Source organism: Vigna unguiculata, chromosome 2 (genome assembly GCF_004118075.2).
Source record: "Vigna unguiculata cultivar IT97K-499-35 chromosome 2, ASM411807v1, whole genome shotgun sequence".
Taxonomy (NCBI): Eukaryota; Viridiplantae; Streptophyta; class Magnoliopsida; order Fabales; family Fabaceae; genus Vigna; species Vigna unguiculata.
The window spans coordinates 12,944,780-12,959,234 of record NC_040280.1 but is presented as its reverse complement, the minus strand read 5'-3'; the positions used below and the strand labels follow the sequence as shown (position 1 = coordinate 12,959,234).

Here is a 14,455-nt window from a genome sequence, read left to right as displayed (position 1 = left end):
TAGGCGGTTTCTAGAAAAATTCCAGAAACACAAAAAATCACATGAATAAGCAGAATATGTGCATCCAATTCATCATACATCTCAAGAAAATAATGACACGAATAAAAATAACGGAGTCCAGCTCCCCTAACCTGGTTTCCTTGCTTAAAAGCTTGATAATTGTGGTCTTCCCTTGAACACCAAAGTCCTCCCTAGTTCTCCTCAAATCAGCCTCAAAGCTTCACTCAAACCTCACCACTCTTAGATTTTCTTGCTCTGTTTTCTGAGTACAATCACAGCCTTGTAAAACCTTTCCTCTTACTAAAAATTGGCCTTTTAATGGTGCCTTTTTGCTAGGTTAATTTACCAAAACGAAATTAAGGCGTAATGGTAATGTTAATTACCATTCAATGGTCCTTTATGGTCTGTTTTCCAGCCACCCTTGGCTGCTCCTTAGCCAACTAGGGTTTCCATGCCCTTTCACCTTCATACCAAAGGAAATTTTGGCAAAAGAAAGTTTAATTTGGGATCACCAAGGTTTGAACCTATAACCATGCAAATGCCAAATCAATGCATAACCATTTAACCAGTTAATGTTTCATAATGATTTATATAATTATATAGTTATCACATCATTCAACATGCTCACTCATATTATTAAAAACAATATAAATAATTAAATAACACATAAATAACATACATATGACTCGAACACAAGTCTTCTCACATAAACAAGTACTCTTAACCATTTAAGCCAGTACTTTTCCACGTTATACAAGTTAGAATTAAATGTCATAAAAGCTCACACTATCCGCATTTATTAATTATTTATTTATTTAACTAATTAAATTTCACGGGTCTTACAGCCTCTAGTGCTCTACAGAGCCATTGTCAATGGGTTTCACCCTACCACGCACAAGGTTAGCCTTCAAATATCTAAGGCCATAATGATGCCAAAGACTAGGGCCTCTTGCTACTCTCACCACTCGAGTCAGTACGCTCTACTTGAGACTATTTGACTCTTTAGAGCTTCAGGATGCAATTCTTACTTGAATCCTTACTTAATTATATATTGAGGCACCATCATGAAACCTTACTAAGAAGTTCATGGAATTACGTCCATTACTTGAGGCACCACTATGAGCTCTCACCAAGAGGGTCATGGAATTGCGTCCATTACGTGAGGCACCACCATGAACTCTCACCAAGGGGTTCATGGAATTACGTCCATTATATGAGGCACCACCATGAACTCTCACCAAGAGGTTCATAGAATTACGTCCTACCTATACCATAGCCATATCTCTTCAACCAATTATAGAATTATCATGCATACCAATCTCATGCCCAGATACAACCAACCATCTAATCATGTTCCATACGCATAATCATACCAAGCTCATGAATTCTAGCCCATACCAACAGATAATGCATACATATTCACATGTTTCATACTTTAATTTGAGGAATCCACTTAATCATGCAACCAATCATCGAAAACAAGGAAGAGAATAGAATTAGGACATGCACTAGTCTCGCTCAAGCCATGGCCCTCGCTTAGGCGAAAGAGACTTTTCGCTCAAGCTATAGGCTATCGCTTAGGCAAGATTGCCATCAGAGAGCACTACAGGTTTCGCAAATTCTCGCTTGGGCAAGATCTCCTCGTCTGAGCGAGACTGCCCTTTGCCTAAAAGAGAGACCCCCTCGCTTGAGCTACTACTGAAGCGAAACACACCAGGTTCCCACGAGTTCTCGCTTAGGCGAGCCCTTCTCGCTTGAGTGAGATAATTCGTCACTCAAATAAAAGCTCTTCGCTTGAGCGAAAGCTCGAATAGGAACCTGGGCCAGTTTCTATTATTCTCTCCTAAGCGAGACAAGCTCGTTTGGGCGAGAATACCAGTTATAGCCATTGTTCTCACCTGCATCTGCCACACATTCAATCCAAAACAACATAACAAGGCATTCCATATATCCATAGTAGCACACAAGCCATACGAACACAAAGTAAAACCAAAAATAGACAAACATTCAGAAAATACGAAGAACCCTAGCTTCCCTTACTTGGAAATTGTTAACTGATAAAGGATTGATCCCTACCAAGGATGATGGCCCATGGCACATGCTTATAAGAAAGGGAGTTCCTTGATCCCTTCCTTTGCTTTTATTTTCTTTAGTTTAAAATTCCTTTAAGTTGACTTGGTTGACTATTTTTGAGTTGACTTGTTGACCTTGACTTTGGGTTGACTTGTTGACTCAAAAGATTAGCTTAACCTTAAACCAACATGCTAATAAATTCCTTAATTTGCTTTTGTAGGAATAAGAAAGGAGGAGGACCACATAGGAGACACTTGGCGTCCTAAGGAAGAGAGAGAAGGAATAAGACTTTCTAGAAGCATCTAGAAAGAGGAGGCCCACATGCCTTGGACACCAAGTCTTCTAGAATGTTCTAGAACCTTCCTTTGGGAGCCTTGGCCATGAAGACTTGCCACCTAGATGGCTTGGACGAAAATTCACCCATGTGCACCCTAGGATGACCTACTTTCTAGAATATGCTAGGTTTCTTTTGTAATCCTTTAACTTAGTTGTTTTGCTAAGGGGCCCCTAGACTTGTCTATTTAAGGGGACCTCTAACACTTGTACAAGGGTTGAACATTTTGGAGAAATTATACACTTTGTGTTTCAACCTTTTGTGAGAGCATTCCTCCTTAGGGAGTGGAGTTCTTTCAAGCCTTATCTTGCCTTGGCAAGTGGCGGCATACACCACTCATCTTCAAGGTTGCCATGGCTTCTTCTAGCCTAGCCTTGTAGTGGCGTGAATCCTCCATTCCTCCCATTTCCCTTGCTTTTCATTTTATGTTTCTTTACTCTTCTTGGTTTATATTGTTTCTATTATATGTTTTTCCTTTTGATTTCTTACTCCCCATCAATCCATTCTCATCCTCTCTAGAACCTTGGAAAGGAACCTTCACATCTAGATAGCTTGCTATCTTAATGTCCAGTGGGAATTTCCTTGGTTTTCTTAATCAACTCACACCATATTCAATAATCTTAAAAAGGAACAAGATAATCCTTCATCATTAACTCAAAGAGAATGAGACCCTTAGCGGACTAGCACCTAAAACAAGAGCAGCTAACAGAACTGAAAATAGCATAGGACGAACGAAGATGAGGTTATGAGGGAATCGTTCAACAGAGGGGAAATAGAAAGGAACAAAAGAGAGTTCAACTTACTTTGAGGAAACCGTTCAATGGAGGGGAAATAAGGGAGCCCACTCAAACCCTAGAGAGCTTGCTACTGCAGTTTTAAGAGGGGAAAAGGATAACTGTTTTTTTTTTTTCTGAAAAATTGGCAGAATGAGAAGGTTAGAATGAGAGGGTTTTAGACACTCTATGGACCAGCCTTAGGCCCAACATATTAGGGTATACCCTTAAACCTTGGACAAAATTAAAGTGGGCCTTACAAATATTGTGCAAAACTACTTTACACTATCATTGCATGTCCATTAACTTCAAAATTAAATTTACACCACTTTTTAAGTCATTATGTAATCATTAATTACTTATTAGAACTGGTATTTAATTTAGTTTATTTACTAAGAGGAAATTATGAAGAAAATAACTAAAGAACGAGTGGTGTTTGTTAGATTATGCATCACAAAAAATTAATTATTAAAAAATAATAAATCCTAAATTAATTGAGTAGTTTTCCATATTTCTAAAGAGTAGAATGCGAAAGCAAAGAGCAGAAAGTAAAACGGTTATTGGAAACCGTAGATAAAAGGATGATACTTGAATTTTTAACCGTAAAAGCACCTGAAAGTGTAGTCTTGATTTTATTTTTTAATGGGAACAAAGAAAAAAGATCATGAGTATATCATATGTAAGCAATATATCATATGTGCTTACAAAGACTATACCTACTTTATCTAACTTTTATTGATTAATTTTTCTAAAAGTTAATATTCCAAATTCAACCCCTTCGATAAATTAGAATATTGTGGATATATATAATTAATATTTTCATTTTATATATATATATATATATATATATATAATTAGATCACTTTAATATTTTGTCCTATAATATTTAATTATTTATAATATATATTTATGATCCAAATTGTTATCAATTTTTTGTATGTCTCTTTAACATTTTCTTTTTTATTTGCTTTCCTTTTTTTCTTTTTATCTAAATAAATTTATTTTCATTTAAATTTTTTGTTTGTTTAATTTTTGTTTTTTTTATTGAAATCGTTCCTTTGCGTCTATTATCAGGATAAAAAAATTGTTAAAATACTCACTAATAAAATTTGTAATAAATACCAAGTACTTTTAAAGAATTAAGAAATTAAAATTAAAATTTTTGATGAATAAATATTAACGATTAAAAAGTCATTTAGAAATTCTTTTTATAAATTTATATGGATAGAGAAAAGTTTATCATCCTTACATTATTTTAATTAAGTGTTATAATAAAATATAAAATATGATTTTAAGAATTAAATCATAATGGGTGAAATTTTTTTTTGTGAATTACAAAAACATAACATCTTGTGTACTTATTTTTGTTTGGCAAGAAAAATATATATTCATAAGTATTTTATAATACAATTCTAATATTATAAATGTTTATTTTATGATGTAAAGAATATTTTCTCTATTCATCTTACAAGAGGTCTCACAAAGACTTGTACATGTCAAAAATTTCTTCAAAATCTATAGTTAAATTTAGGTTTAATCATACCTTTGGTCCCCATTTTGGAGTCAAAATCTCAACTTGGCACCCGAATTTTTAAAAGTCTCAAATTTGTCCCCTTTTTTATTAAAACGTCTCAAGTTTTCCCTTTCGATTAAGTTTGGGTTGACGCCGTTAGAGGAAGTGCCACGTGTCAGTTATTGGATTTTTTTGACTTTTATTTATTATTTTTTTTTTGAATCTTTTTTAAAAAATAAAAATTTTGCCACGTGTCAAGTTGTCGTCGTGCCACGTGGCAGTGACAGAGTGATGTGACAGTGATAATGACATTTGTCACTTATGTCAGTTCCAAAATCTCAATTTGGTCCCTTTTATTTTAATTTTTGTCTCAATTTAGTCCCAATTTTTGTAAAAATTAACAATTTTGTCCCTCTTCAAATTGAAATCAAATTTAATTTCTATATAAATATACACAAATATTTCTATCAAAATTGCTATTTCAATTAAATATTTTTAACCAAATTAACTTCATTTAATTAATATTTTACATTGAACTTTATTTAAAATTGTTTTAAAGTTGTTAATAGAAAAAAAATTCATAAATTAACTAGTTCATGTAACAATAAAAAACATATGAATTTAAAATTTGAAGTAAAGTTGAATGTGAAACACAATTTTAAATAAACTTAGCTATGTTAAAAATATATAATAAAAATATCAATTTCAATAAAAATATCAAATTTCATAAAAATATTTGTATAAAATTTATATAAAAATTAATTTTTGTTTTAATTTGGATAGGGACGAAATTGAATTATTTTTACAACTGCCATGTGGCACGACGACAACTTGACACGTGGCAAAATTTTATTTTTAAAAAAAAATTCAAACAATCTTGGAACTGACATGTGACACCCCTTTAACGCCTTCTAGCCAGAGTTAACAGAAAGGGCAAACTTGAGACTTTTAAACAAAAAAGGGACCAATTTGATACTTTTATAAATTCAGGTACCAAACTAAGATTTTGACTCTAAAATGGAGACCAAGGGCATAATTAAACTTTAAATTTATTCTATTTAACTATTTTGAAAAGACTAAATGTCAGTTTTATGAAGACCTCCCATAATGCATCACTATGCTTGAACGAAGAGAAGTGCAACATGAAGAAGAATTTTAATGACATTCATAATGAACAACTAATGATTCACAACAATTATTTCAAAAATCTTTATACATATAAAAGAGATGCATTCAAAAACATGAACCAAGAATGCTTTCAAGCTTTTGAAGAGATAAATCTCAAATGTGTAGAACCTAGCTCATTAAAACAATAGTATTCATTTATTTTTTGAAGAGATAAATCTCAAATGTGTACAAAAGAGTGAACTTCATTTGTATTTGTCTTAATGACACACTTCTTTTAGTACACTTGTAATTTTTTAAATTAATTTCATTTTAACTTAGTCAAGAGTAATGTGTTCCAAAATGCATGTCCAATTTTAACTAAGAGTGTTTATGTTTTAAAGAATACTTCATTTTAAGTAGAAGTGATTGTGTTTCAAATAACATTTAATTATAATTTAAAGTGGTTGTATTCTAAAAAATATTTGACTTTAACTAAATAACAACAATCCAAATATAACTTATTTTAATTAGAAGTTGTTTATCCAAAAAATACTTACCTTGTATTTTGTAAAGATATTCTACACGATAGAACTTGATTGTATTAATAAAGAAATTGAATGTAATCCAATAAATTTATCCAAAGTAAATATTTTTGTGCCTTGTCTTTTTGTATTTACATGTTATTTGTAAGGCCCACATATATTTCGTCCCTTTTATTTTAAGGGTTGCCCCAATCTATTGGGCCTAAGGGATGACCTAATGGGAAATTCAGACCTAATCTGCCCTAATCTCATCCATTCACTCCATTTTACAGAAAACACAACCGTCAAACTCTTCCCTTTTCGCAACATAAAGCTCTGCTAGGGTTTGGTCCCAACTCTTGATCTAGCAAGCTCAAGCACATTCCATTTTGCATAAGTTGTTTCAATCCATACACTTTGTTTGCTAGTTGAACTTTGTGTCTCCCACTAGGGATAACTGTAGTAATCTGTCCTTGCTCTAATATCTTCGTCTTTAGCTCACTGAACTGCCTTAGGAGCTGTGGTGCATCTCTATTCGTGCCCAAGATCTCCCTTAGTAGCTATTTTTAGGTAAGGGAAGTTAGGGCTTACTCATGTGTGTTGATTTCCTATTGGTTCTATGGTTGTTCTTCGATTTTATGGTTGGTGTGTTATTGTGAATGCATGAAATGCCTTGGTATGCTTGTTTGGTATGCGGAAACAGGCCAAATTCACACTCGAGCTCTCGCTCAGGCGGAGAGCTCTCGTTTGAGCGAGGAGACATCTCGCTCAGGCGAGAGGGGCTCGCCTAAGCGGGGACGCATGGGGACCTTGGTACGTCGCTACAATTTTCAACCCAGGAGAGGGACCTCGCCTTTGGGCGAGGGGTGGCCTCGCTCAGGCGAGGAGGGGCTCGCCTAAGCGAGAATTCATGTTACAACAACCCTCACTGTTGGTAGTCTCGCCTAAGCGACGACCAGTCGCTTGAGCGAAAGAACCCTTTCGCTTGAGCGAGGGTTCCTGGCTTGAGCGAGACTGACGCATGTGTTGGTTTGATGCTTGTTCTGTCTCATGTCTTGATTGGTGATTTGTTGTATGATTTTGTTAACCTATTAAAGCATGAATGGGTTAAGTATGCATGAACTGTGTGACCTTTGGATTGGGGATGATAGGTTTGGTATGATCTTGGCATGTGATTTTAATGAAATGGTTGGTATTAAAGTGGCATGATATTGTTATGAGATGAAATTCTATATTCACGAATTGGGATGAATGAGATGATATGGATTCAACATGGAATATGAATGAGGATGAGTTACAGAGGTTGACATGAGGTTTAAATGCATAATTAATATTGTTTGGTTGTTTGAGTATGATTGGTATGTGGTCAGTACGTAAATCCATGAGCCTCTACGTGAGACCTCCTGGTGGTGCTTCAGTGGTCGGGACGTAATTCCATGACCCCTGTTAGATGGAGTTCATGGTGGTGCCCCATCTATATAATTTGGTAAGGATTCAAGGTAAGGTTGCATCCTGACACTCTAAGGAGTCAGTTAGTCTCACTTATAGCGGATTGACTTTTGTGGTGAGAGTAGCAGGAGGCCTGAGACATTGTAACACTTGTAACACTTAGCTCGGGGGTGAGCAGCTCAGGGGTGAGCAGAGAAATCCACCACAAGTGCAAGCATCCGTTGAATCCGACTAGATTATATGTATCCGAATGAGTCGTGTCGAGTCTTAGTATATTGTTTGGAAGGTCATAATATGCTTGGATGATGTATGTAAAATTGTATGTGAAAGTGTATCTGATTGCATGATAAAACTATTTTTGGGCTCTAGCTTACCCTTCTGTTATTTGTTGTGTGTTCTGCTGTGTGGTTCTCTCTCAACTTGTTGATGTGAGCATATGCGAGGAACACCCATGGTCAACAGGGAGATGATGGTTCCGCTGCTTAGCCTTTGGACTGACTTCTGCTTTTGGGCTTTTCATTTAGGACTAAGGCCCATGTATTGTTTTCTCTTAGGATTTATTTAAGTTATTATCATTCTTTTATATTACTTTGTATCCAGCATCATGGTGTGTTTCTATTATCGTCCTTTAAGTATTTGAGTTAGTTGTAAGAGTGACATTATACTCAGTTAATTTTGCTTCTTTTATTATACTATATGACATTTCCCTTAATTAGCGTTATTAATTAAATGAAGTGTTACATCGTTAAATTGTCTTTAAGCAAAGGAAAGTTTTTTTCTAAAGAAAGTTTACAAAAATATTTTATATTCCATCTATCAACCTAAAATTATGTCATCTTTATCAAATATGGGTGTTACGAAGGATAATATATATTTCAAATTATAATATCACCTTAGTATTTTCATGAAATATTAATATTACGAAAATTTTCAAAAGTTTAAAATACACTATTGCTAGATCCCATTTTCCTTTTATGAATACTATTATTTTAGTATAAATTTTATTTTAAAATCATTTATTTTTGTTTAGGTTTATATTTTGAAGAATTATATTAAAATATTTTTATTTAAATTTATAATAAAATATGAGTAAATTGTACTTGTGAATGCAAGTATAAAATAATCTATAAATATTTTTCATAAAAATAACAAATAGATTTGTTTAGAAGAAACCGATAATAATTAATGAATAACTATAACAATGTTTGTGTACTCTTCGTGTTCCCTAAACACAAAGGTAATGATAATTTGACTATTCCACCATCGCCAAACAAAGACTTCCCACTTCACTTCTTCTAACCCTATTTGAATTCTGGATCCTCTTTCTCTTATTGATTCAAACAACACAAGGTGAGGTTTCATTTCACCCTTCATTGCTGCAATAGCTTTTCTTCCTCTTAATCTTAAGTCTCACCATTAAAAAGTCAACGCTCTTCTCTTATTCACTCTTTCCTTTTTTAACCTCTTTTCATGCTTCACTTTTGTCTTTCATTGCCAGATTAGATCAACATGAATCTTTTACTCGCTGCCATAGTTCTCCTCGTTTTCTTCGCGGTGAAGTTTCTCTATACAAATTTGTGGGTCCCACGGCGAACGGAGCGTCACTTCAAGAAGCAAGGGATAGGAGGCCCTGGCTATCGTCCGATCGTCGGGAACTCGTCGGAGATCCGACGGCTCTACGCAGAAGCGAAGTCAGAGAAGAACCCTGCTTTCGAGCACGATAACATCTTGGCACGCGTGGTTCCATTTTACGAAAGGTGGTCTCGCGCACACGGGAAAACTTTCTTGTACTGGTTCGGTTCAACGCCCCGGTTGGCGATAACTGAACCGGACATGGTTAAGGAGGTGCTAACGAATACGCGCGGTGAGTATGGGAAAGTTCCGTACAACCCTCAGTCGAAGTTGCTGTTTGGACAGGGCCTTGTGGGCCTGGAGGGCGAACAATGGGCTTTGCATAGAAGGATTATAAACCTCGCCTTTAACTTGGAGCTGGTTAAGGTAACTTATTCTTGTGGTGGCAACTATAGAAGTGGGAAAAAAATTTAAAGTATCAATGTTTTGGGATATTGTTGGGTCTTATAATCTAGAAATGAAGTTTGACTTACATAATTTAGAATTTAAAACTATAAAAAGGTATATTTTAAATTATAATATTTGAAATTACAAGTCACTGCAGCATAGTTTGTGTCACGAGTTATATAGACTATTTTCTAAAATAAGTAAAACCAAATCCAAAATGTGAAAAACAATAAGAAAAAATTGAAGAAATCATAAATGAAAGAGTAAGATAACAAGAACATTAATACTTTCTCATTCTCAAGTTTTATATTAAGAGTAAATAGTAGTATAAGGGTGTAAGTAAAATATTTTGAAAATTTAAGGAGTGCGTATACACTGTAAATATGAGTGAAATTGTAATTTTCTTCTAAAAAATGAAGGTTTGTATAAAATTATAAAAAAAAATGAAATGTTAGTGTAATTGGAAAACATTATAGTTACCAATGTAATTTATTTTAAAAATTATTATATATATGATAAATTTATTAATTTAAATGTTTTACTAAACTTTTTAAAATTTAAAAAACCTACTTTAAATTAAATTTTAAAATAAGAATTGTAAAAATAAAATAAAATAAAAAGGGTTTAGTATTTTAGCTTAAGAAAATCTTTTAAAACTAAAGTGTTTTATGGTTAAACAGCCATTAGTTCGAGATAAGAGAGGGGAAAGAAAAGATTAAAGTGTGCAGTTTACTTCTAAATTTGTTTTTGTTAGCCATTTTATTTTGAAAATAATAGGTTTTTATTTTTTTCTTTCATGCAAAATAAATTTCTTAAATTCTTAAAAGATTTTTTTTTTCTTCGAAAGGTGTTTGGTTCCTTTCTCTTTTTGAGGCTTTTTTTTTATGGAACAAAAGTAGGTCAAAATATAAAAGGACGAAGCTTACCTTAAACACTAAATATTTTTGTCCTTCATTCCCGATTAGAATTAGAGTTTTTTGCTGCTAACTTACCTTATCATTGGACATTAAAAACTTACACGACTTAGTGAAATTATAATAGAATACTAATGTCAATATATATATATATATATATATATATATATATATATATATATATATATATATATATATATATATATATTACTATACTTTGGTTTTGGTAATTAGAATTAGAGGAGAAAACAGTTATCAGCGGAGGGAATAAGTAGTTTGAAGAGATAAATCATGAAAACATAGAATACTAATTAAAGAGTGAATCATGAATCTGTTGCAGGGATGGGTGCCAGATATTGTGGCTAGTGTGACAAAGATGATGGAGAAATGGGAAGACCAAAGAAGAGGAAAAGATGAATTTGAGATAGAAGTACACAAAGAGCTTCATGATCTTTCCGCTGATGTTATATCAAGGACTGCTTTTGGCAGCAGTTATGAAGAAGGCATGCATATTTTCAACTTACAGGAACAACAAATGTACCTTTTTTCACAGGCAGTTAGAAGTGTCTATATCCCTGGATTCAGGTTACTTTTCCAACTCTTAACTTTTATAGATACAGATATAGATGTAGATGTAGATCAGAAATCAGAGTTGGTATGACTTTTAAGCTAAAAATATTATTCATGACAACTTATTCTATATATCCTAAAATACTGTATTATTGTTTCAAGTTACATCCTCACATCCTGATCCTGATAGTTACTTAAATTACAATAGAGAAGTTAATAGAGAAGTTATTTTACAGTGATGGAGTATGTATGAGGCCACTAAATAGAAAGCAAGTAGGTGGGTGCAAGAAATTTACTATATCAAAGTTCAATCTTGCTACCAGACCTATATTTCCTTAGCACAAGCCTTGCTTATAAGAAAATAACCATCACAACTTAATGTGTTGTATTGTACCTGTAGAGAAATAGCAGGTCGTTTCTCAAATAGTAAGTGCTAAAGATTTAAACCATTAGTTTCCAGCTTGTAGGTTGTTCTATTTAAAAACTTGCTTTAACTGAATTTAAGATGAGAAATAAATTGCATATAAATTTTTTCCAAATGAAGTTCATGTTATACCAGGTATTTTTCCCTCTTGAGACGTCATCATTGAATTTTAGTGTTTGATAAAAAAACAATAGGTATTTGCCAACTAGGAAGAACAGGGAGAGGTGGAGACTAGAAAAAGAAACACGTGAATCAATTCTGAAGCTTATTGAGAACAAGAGCAACAGGGGAGAAAATGCAAGAAATGTACTAAGTTCTTTGATGTGTTCCTACAAGAATGAGGTTGGTGGAGAAGAAAAGTTAGGGGTGGAAGAAATTATAGATGAATGTAAAACCATCTACTTTGCTGGAAAGGAAACTACAGCTAACTTGTTAACTTGGACGCTTCTTCTATTAGCAAAACACCAGGAATGGCAAAGTAAGGCACGTGAAGAAGTTCTTCGTGTCATTGGACACAATCAACTTCCTGTTGCGGACAACTTAAGCGACCTTAAGATTGTAAGTTCATCTTTTGTTTCACTTGCCTTCCAAGAGGATCAGTACAATGCATATGTTATTGTTGGAATGAATATTACAATACATTTACCCTGTTAAATACTGGTTAGATCATAGATAGATCTTTGCTTGTTAGTCAACTGAACTATTATTAAGATTCAATAATATAGATGCTATGTCAGCATTATAAATTGAACCAGAGATGCAGAAAAGTTTGGTCATGGAGATAAAAACAAAAACAAACATATATAAAAGGGAAGTTTATGATTTAACTTTCTTAATAAGAAGATTTTAAGTCTAACTCAACCTTACAGAATCGATTTGTAAAGTCAAAATTTCACCACTTATATTGTGAGAGACACGGTAGATCTAACCAACAATAAATTTCTCTAGATTAGACTTCCAATGACTCTGATACCATCTTAAAAAATGGACTTTAAGTTTAATTCAACTTTACAAAATCAGTTTGTCAGGTGAAATTTGCACCACTTAAATTTGTCTTATCTCTAATATATGGGATTTCCAACCACAATGAATTAGGAATATGGTTAAGACCTGTAAAATAGTGTAGTATATTGTGGGAGACAGAATGAACCAGACAATTTAGATCATAGAGTAAATAATATCCTTGAGTGAGTGCAAAATTCTGGTATATTTTCATTGATTATTGTTGGTTGACATTTCCGAACAGGTTAGCATGATAATTAACGAAACACTTCGGCTCTATCCTCCAGCAGTGATGCTAATGAGGCAAGCATCTAAAGATGTGATGCTTGGAAGCATTAATGTTCCTGCTAAGACTCAACTCTACTTAGCATTGACTGCTGTTCATCATGACAGAGAAATCTGGGGTGAAGATTGCCATAACTTCAATCCAACAAGATTTAGCGAGCCTCGGAAACATTTAGCTGCATTCATTCCTTTTGGATTAGGCCCTCGAACCTGTGTTGGGCAAAATTTGGCAATAGTTGAGGCAAAGATTGCCCTTTCTTTGATCATTCAAAGTTACAGTTTTGTGCTATCTCCAAACTATGTGCATGCTCCTGTACTTTTTATCACTTTGCAGCCTCAGTGTGGTGCGCAAATCATTTTCAGAAGGATTTCATATTGATGATTGTTAGTTTCTTTTCCCTTTTCTGTCCTAATTAGATTTTTATCCCTGAAACATTGTAGCTATAACATTTTACGCTTTTAACTTGTAAACCTCATGTAACCAGCTCTCATAACCAGTGAAACCTTTTCAAGCTAAAGCAGCATAAACTTAGTTGCATCATCAAATATATATAGAGATTTGGCTTGTATGTTTACTCTTGAATTTTACTTGTTTGAAGATCGTGCATAGGAATGTGAAAAGAACATGAAAAAGTCCTACTTGAATTGCACAAATCAGCAATCTTTTAATTTTAGAATACTTTTCTGTTTTGTCTCGTAGTTGAGTTGTGTCTTGTCATTATTAAATATGGTCATATTCTTGTCTCCTATTGTATCAATGTCTGATTGTACTTTAATGTTTTGTGGGTTGACAATTGGAGAAGCTCAGATTATAATAAGCCAACCACATAGTTGAAGCATAGTGATATACATTAAAATTAGAACGATACATATTAAAGTATACGGAACATTTTCGTTTTGTATAACTAATATATTTTGCTCAACCAAAACTTGATAAATGACCGATGACGGTGTGTGCTTTTGAAAATAATGATTTGAGGGAGAGAGAATTGATTTGGGTGAATTTGAAAATGAAGTTTATGTTGTTCTTTTAAGGAATTTGGAAGTGATAGTGAAATTGATTTGAAGGTGAATATGGTGAAAGTTTAGAAGGATTTGATATGACTAATAAAAAATAAAATTTAATTGAAAAAATATAAGATTACCAAATTGTCCTTGGGTTAAAAGTAATATAAAATGATATTTAGATAAGTTGTAATTAATTTTAAAATTTGTTTGATGATGAATAAACCTATTCATAATATTTATTAATTGTAAAAAAAAATTGAAGACATGAATGGAACCAGTTACTTTGATTTTGGAACTTATTCTCTTTTCATTTGGAACTGGTTCCCTTTTTCATGCATGCTTTTTTTACCCGATTTCCTCTTTTATGAAACCTATTCCAAATTTTTTATTGCATTTTTTGTACTAGGAAGTTGTTGTGTTGGGCATTAAAGCATTTCACTACAACAGAGTTAAAGGATGTCTC

General features: G+C 33.2%; 1 protein-coding gene across 2 annotated transcripts; it reads left to right on the top strand.

Moving 5' to 3' along the window:
* Positions 1–8,979: 8,979 nt before the first annotated feature.
* On the top strand, positions 8,980–13,553 carry LOC114168639 (cytochrome P450 734A1-like). 2 transcript variants are annotated; one of them, XM_028053528.1, is made up of 5 exons: positions 8,980–9,120; positions 9,269–9,768; positions 11,044–11,288; positions 11,892–12,255; positions 12,944–13,553. In XM_028053528.1, the coding sequence occupies exons 2-5, from the start codon at positions 9,280–9,282 to the stop codon at positions 13,361–13,363; spliced, it is 1,518 nt and encodes a 505-aa protein (XP_027909329.1). In that variant the 5' UTR covers positions 8,980–9,120; positions 9,269–9,279; the 3' UTR covers positions 13,364–13,553. The 2 variants fall into 2 exon arrangements, with proteins under 2 accessions (XP_027909329.1, XP_027909338.1); XM_028053537.1 differs by having other exon boundaries at positions 8,991–9,120; positions 9,274–9,768.
* The last annotated feature ends 902 nt before the right edge of the window (positions 13,554–14,455 follow it).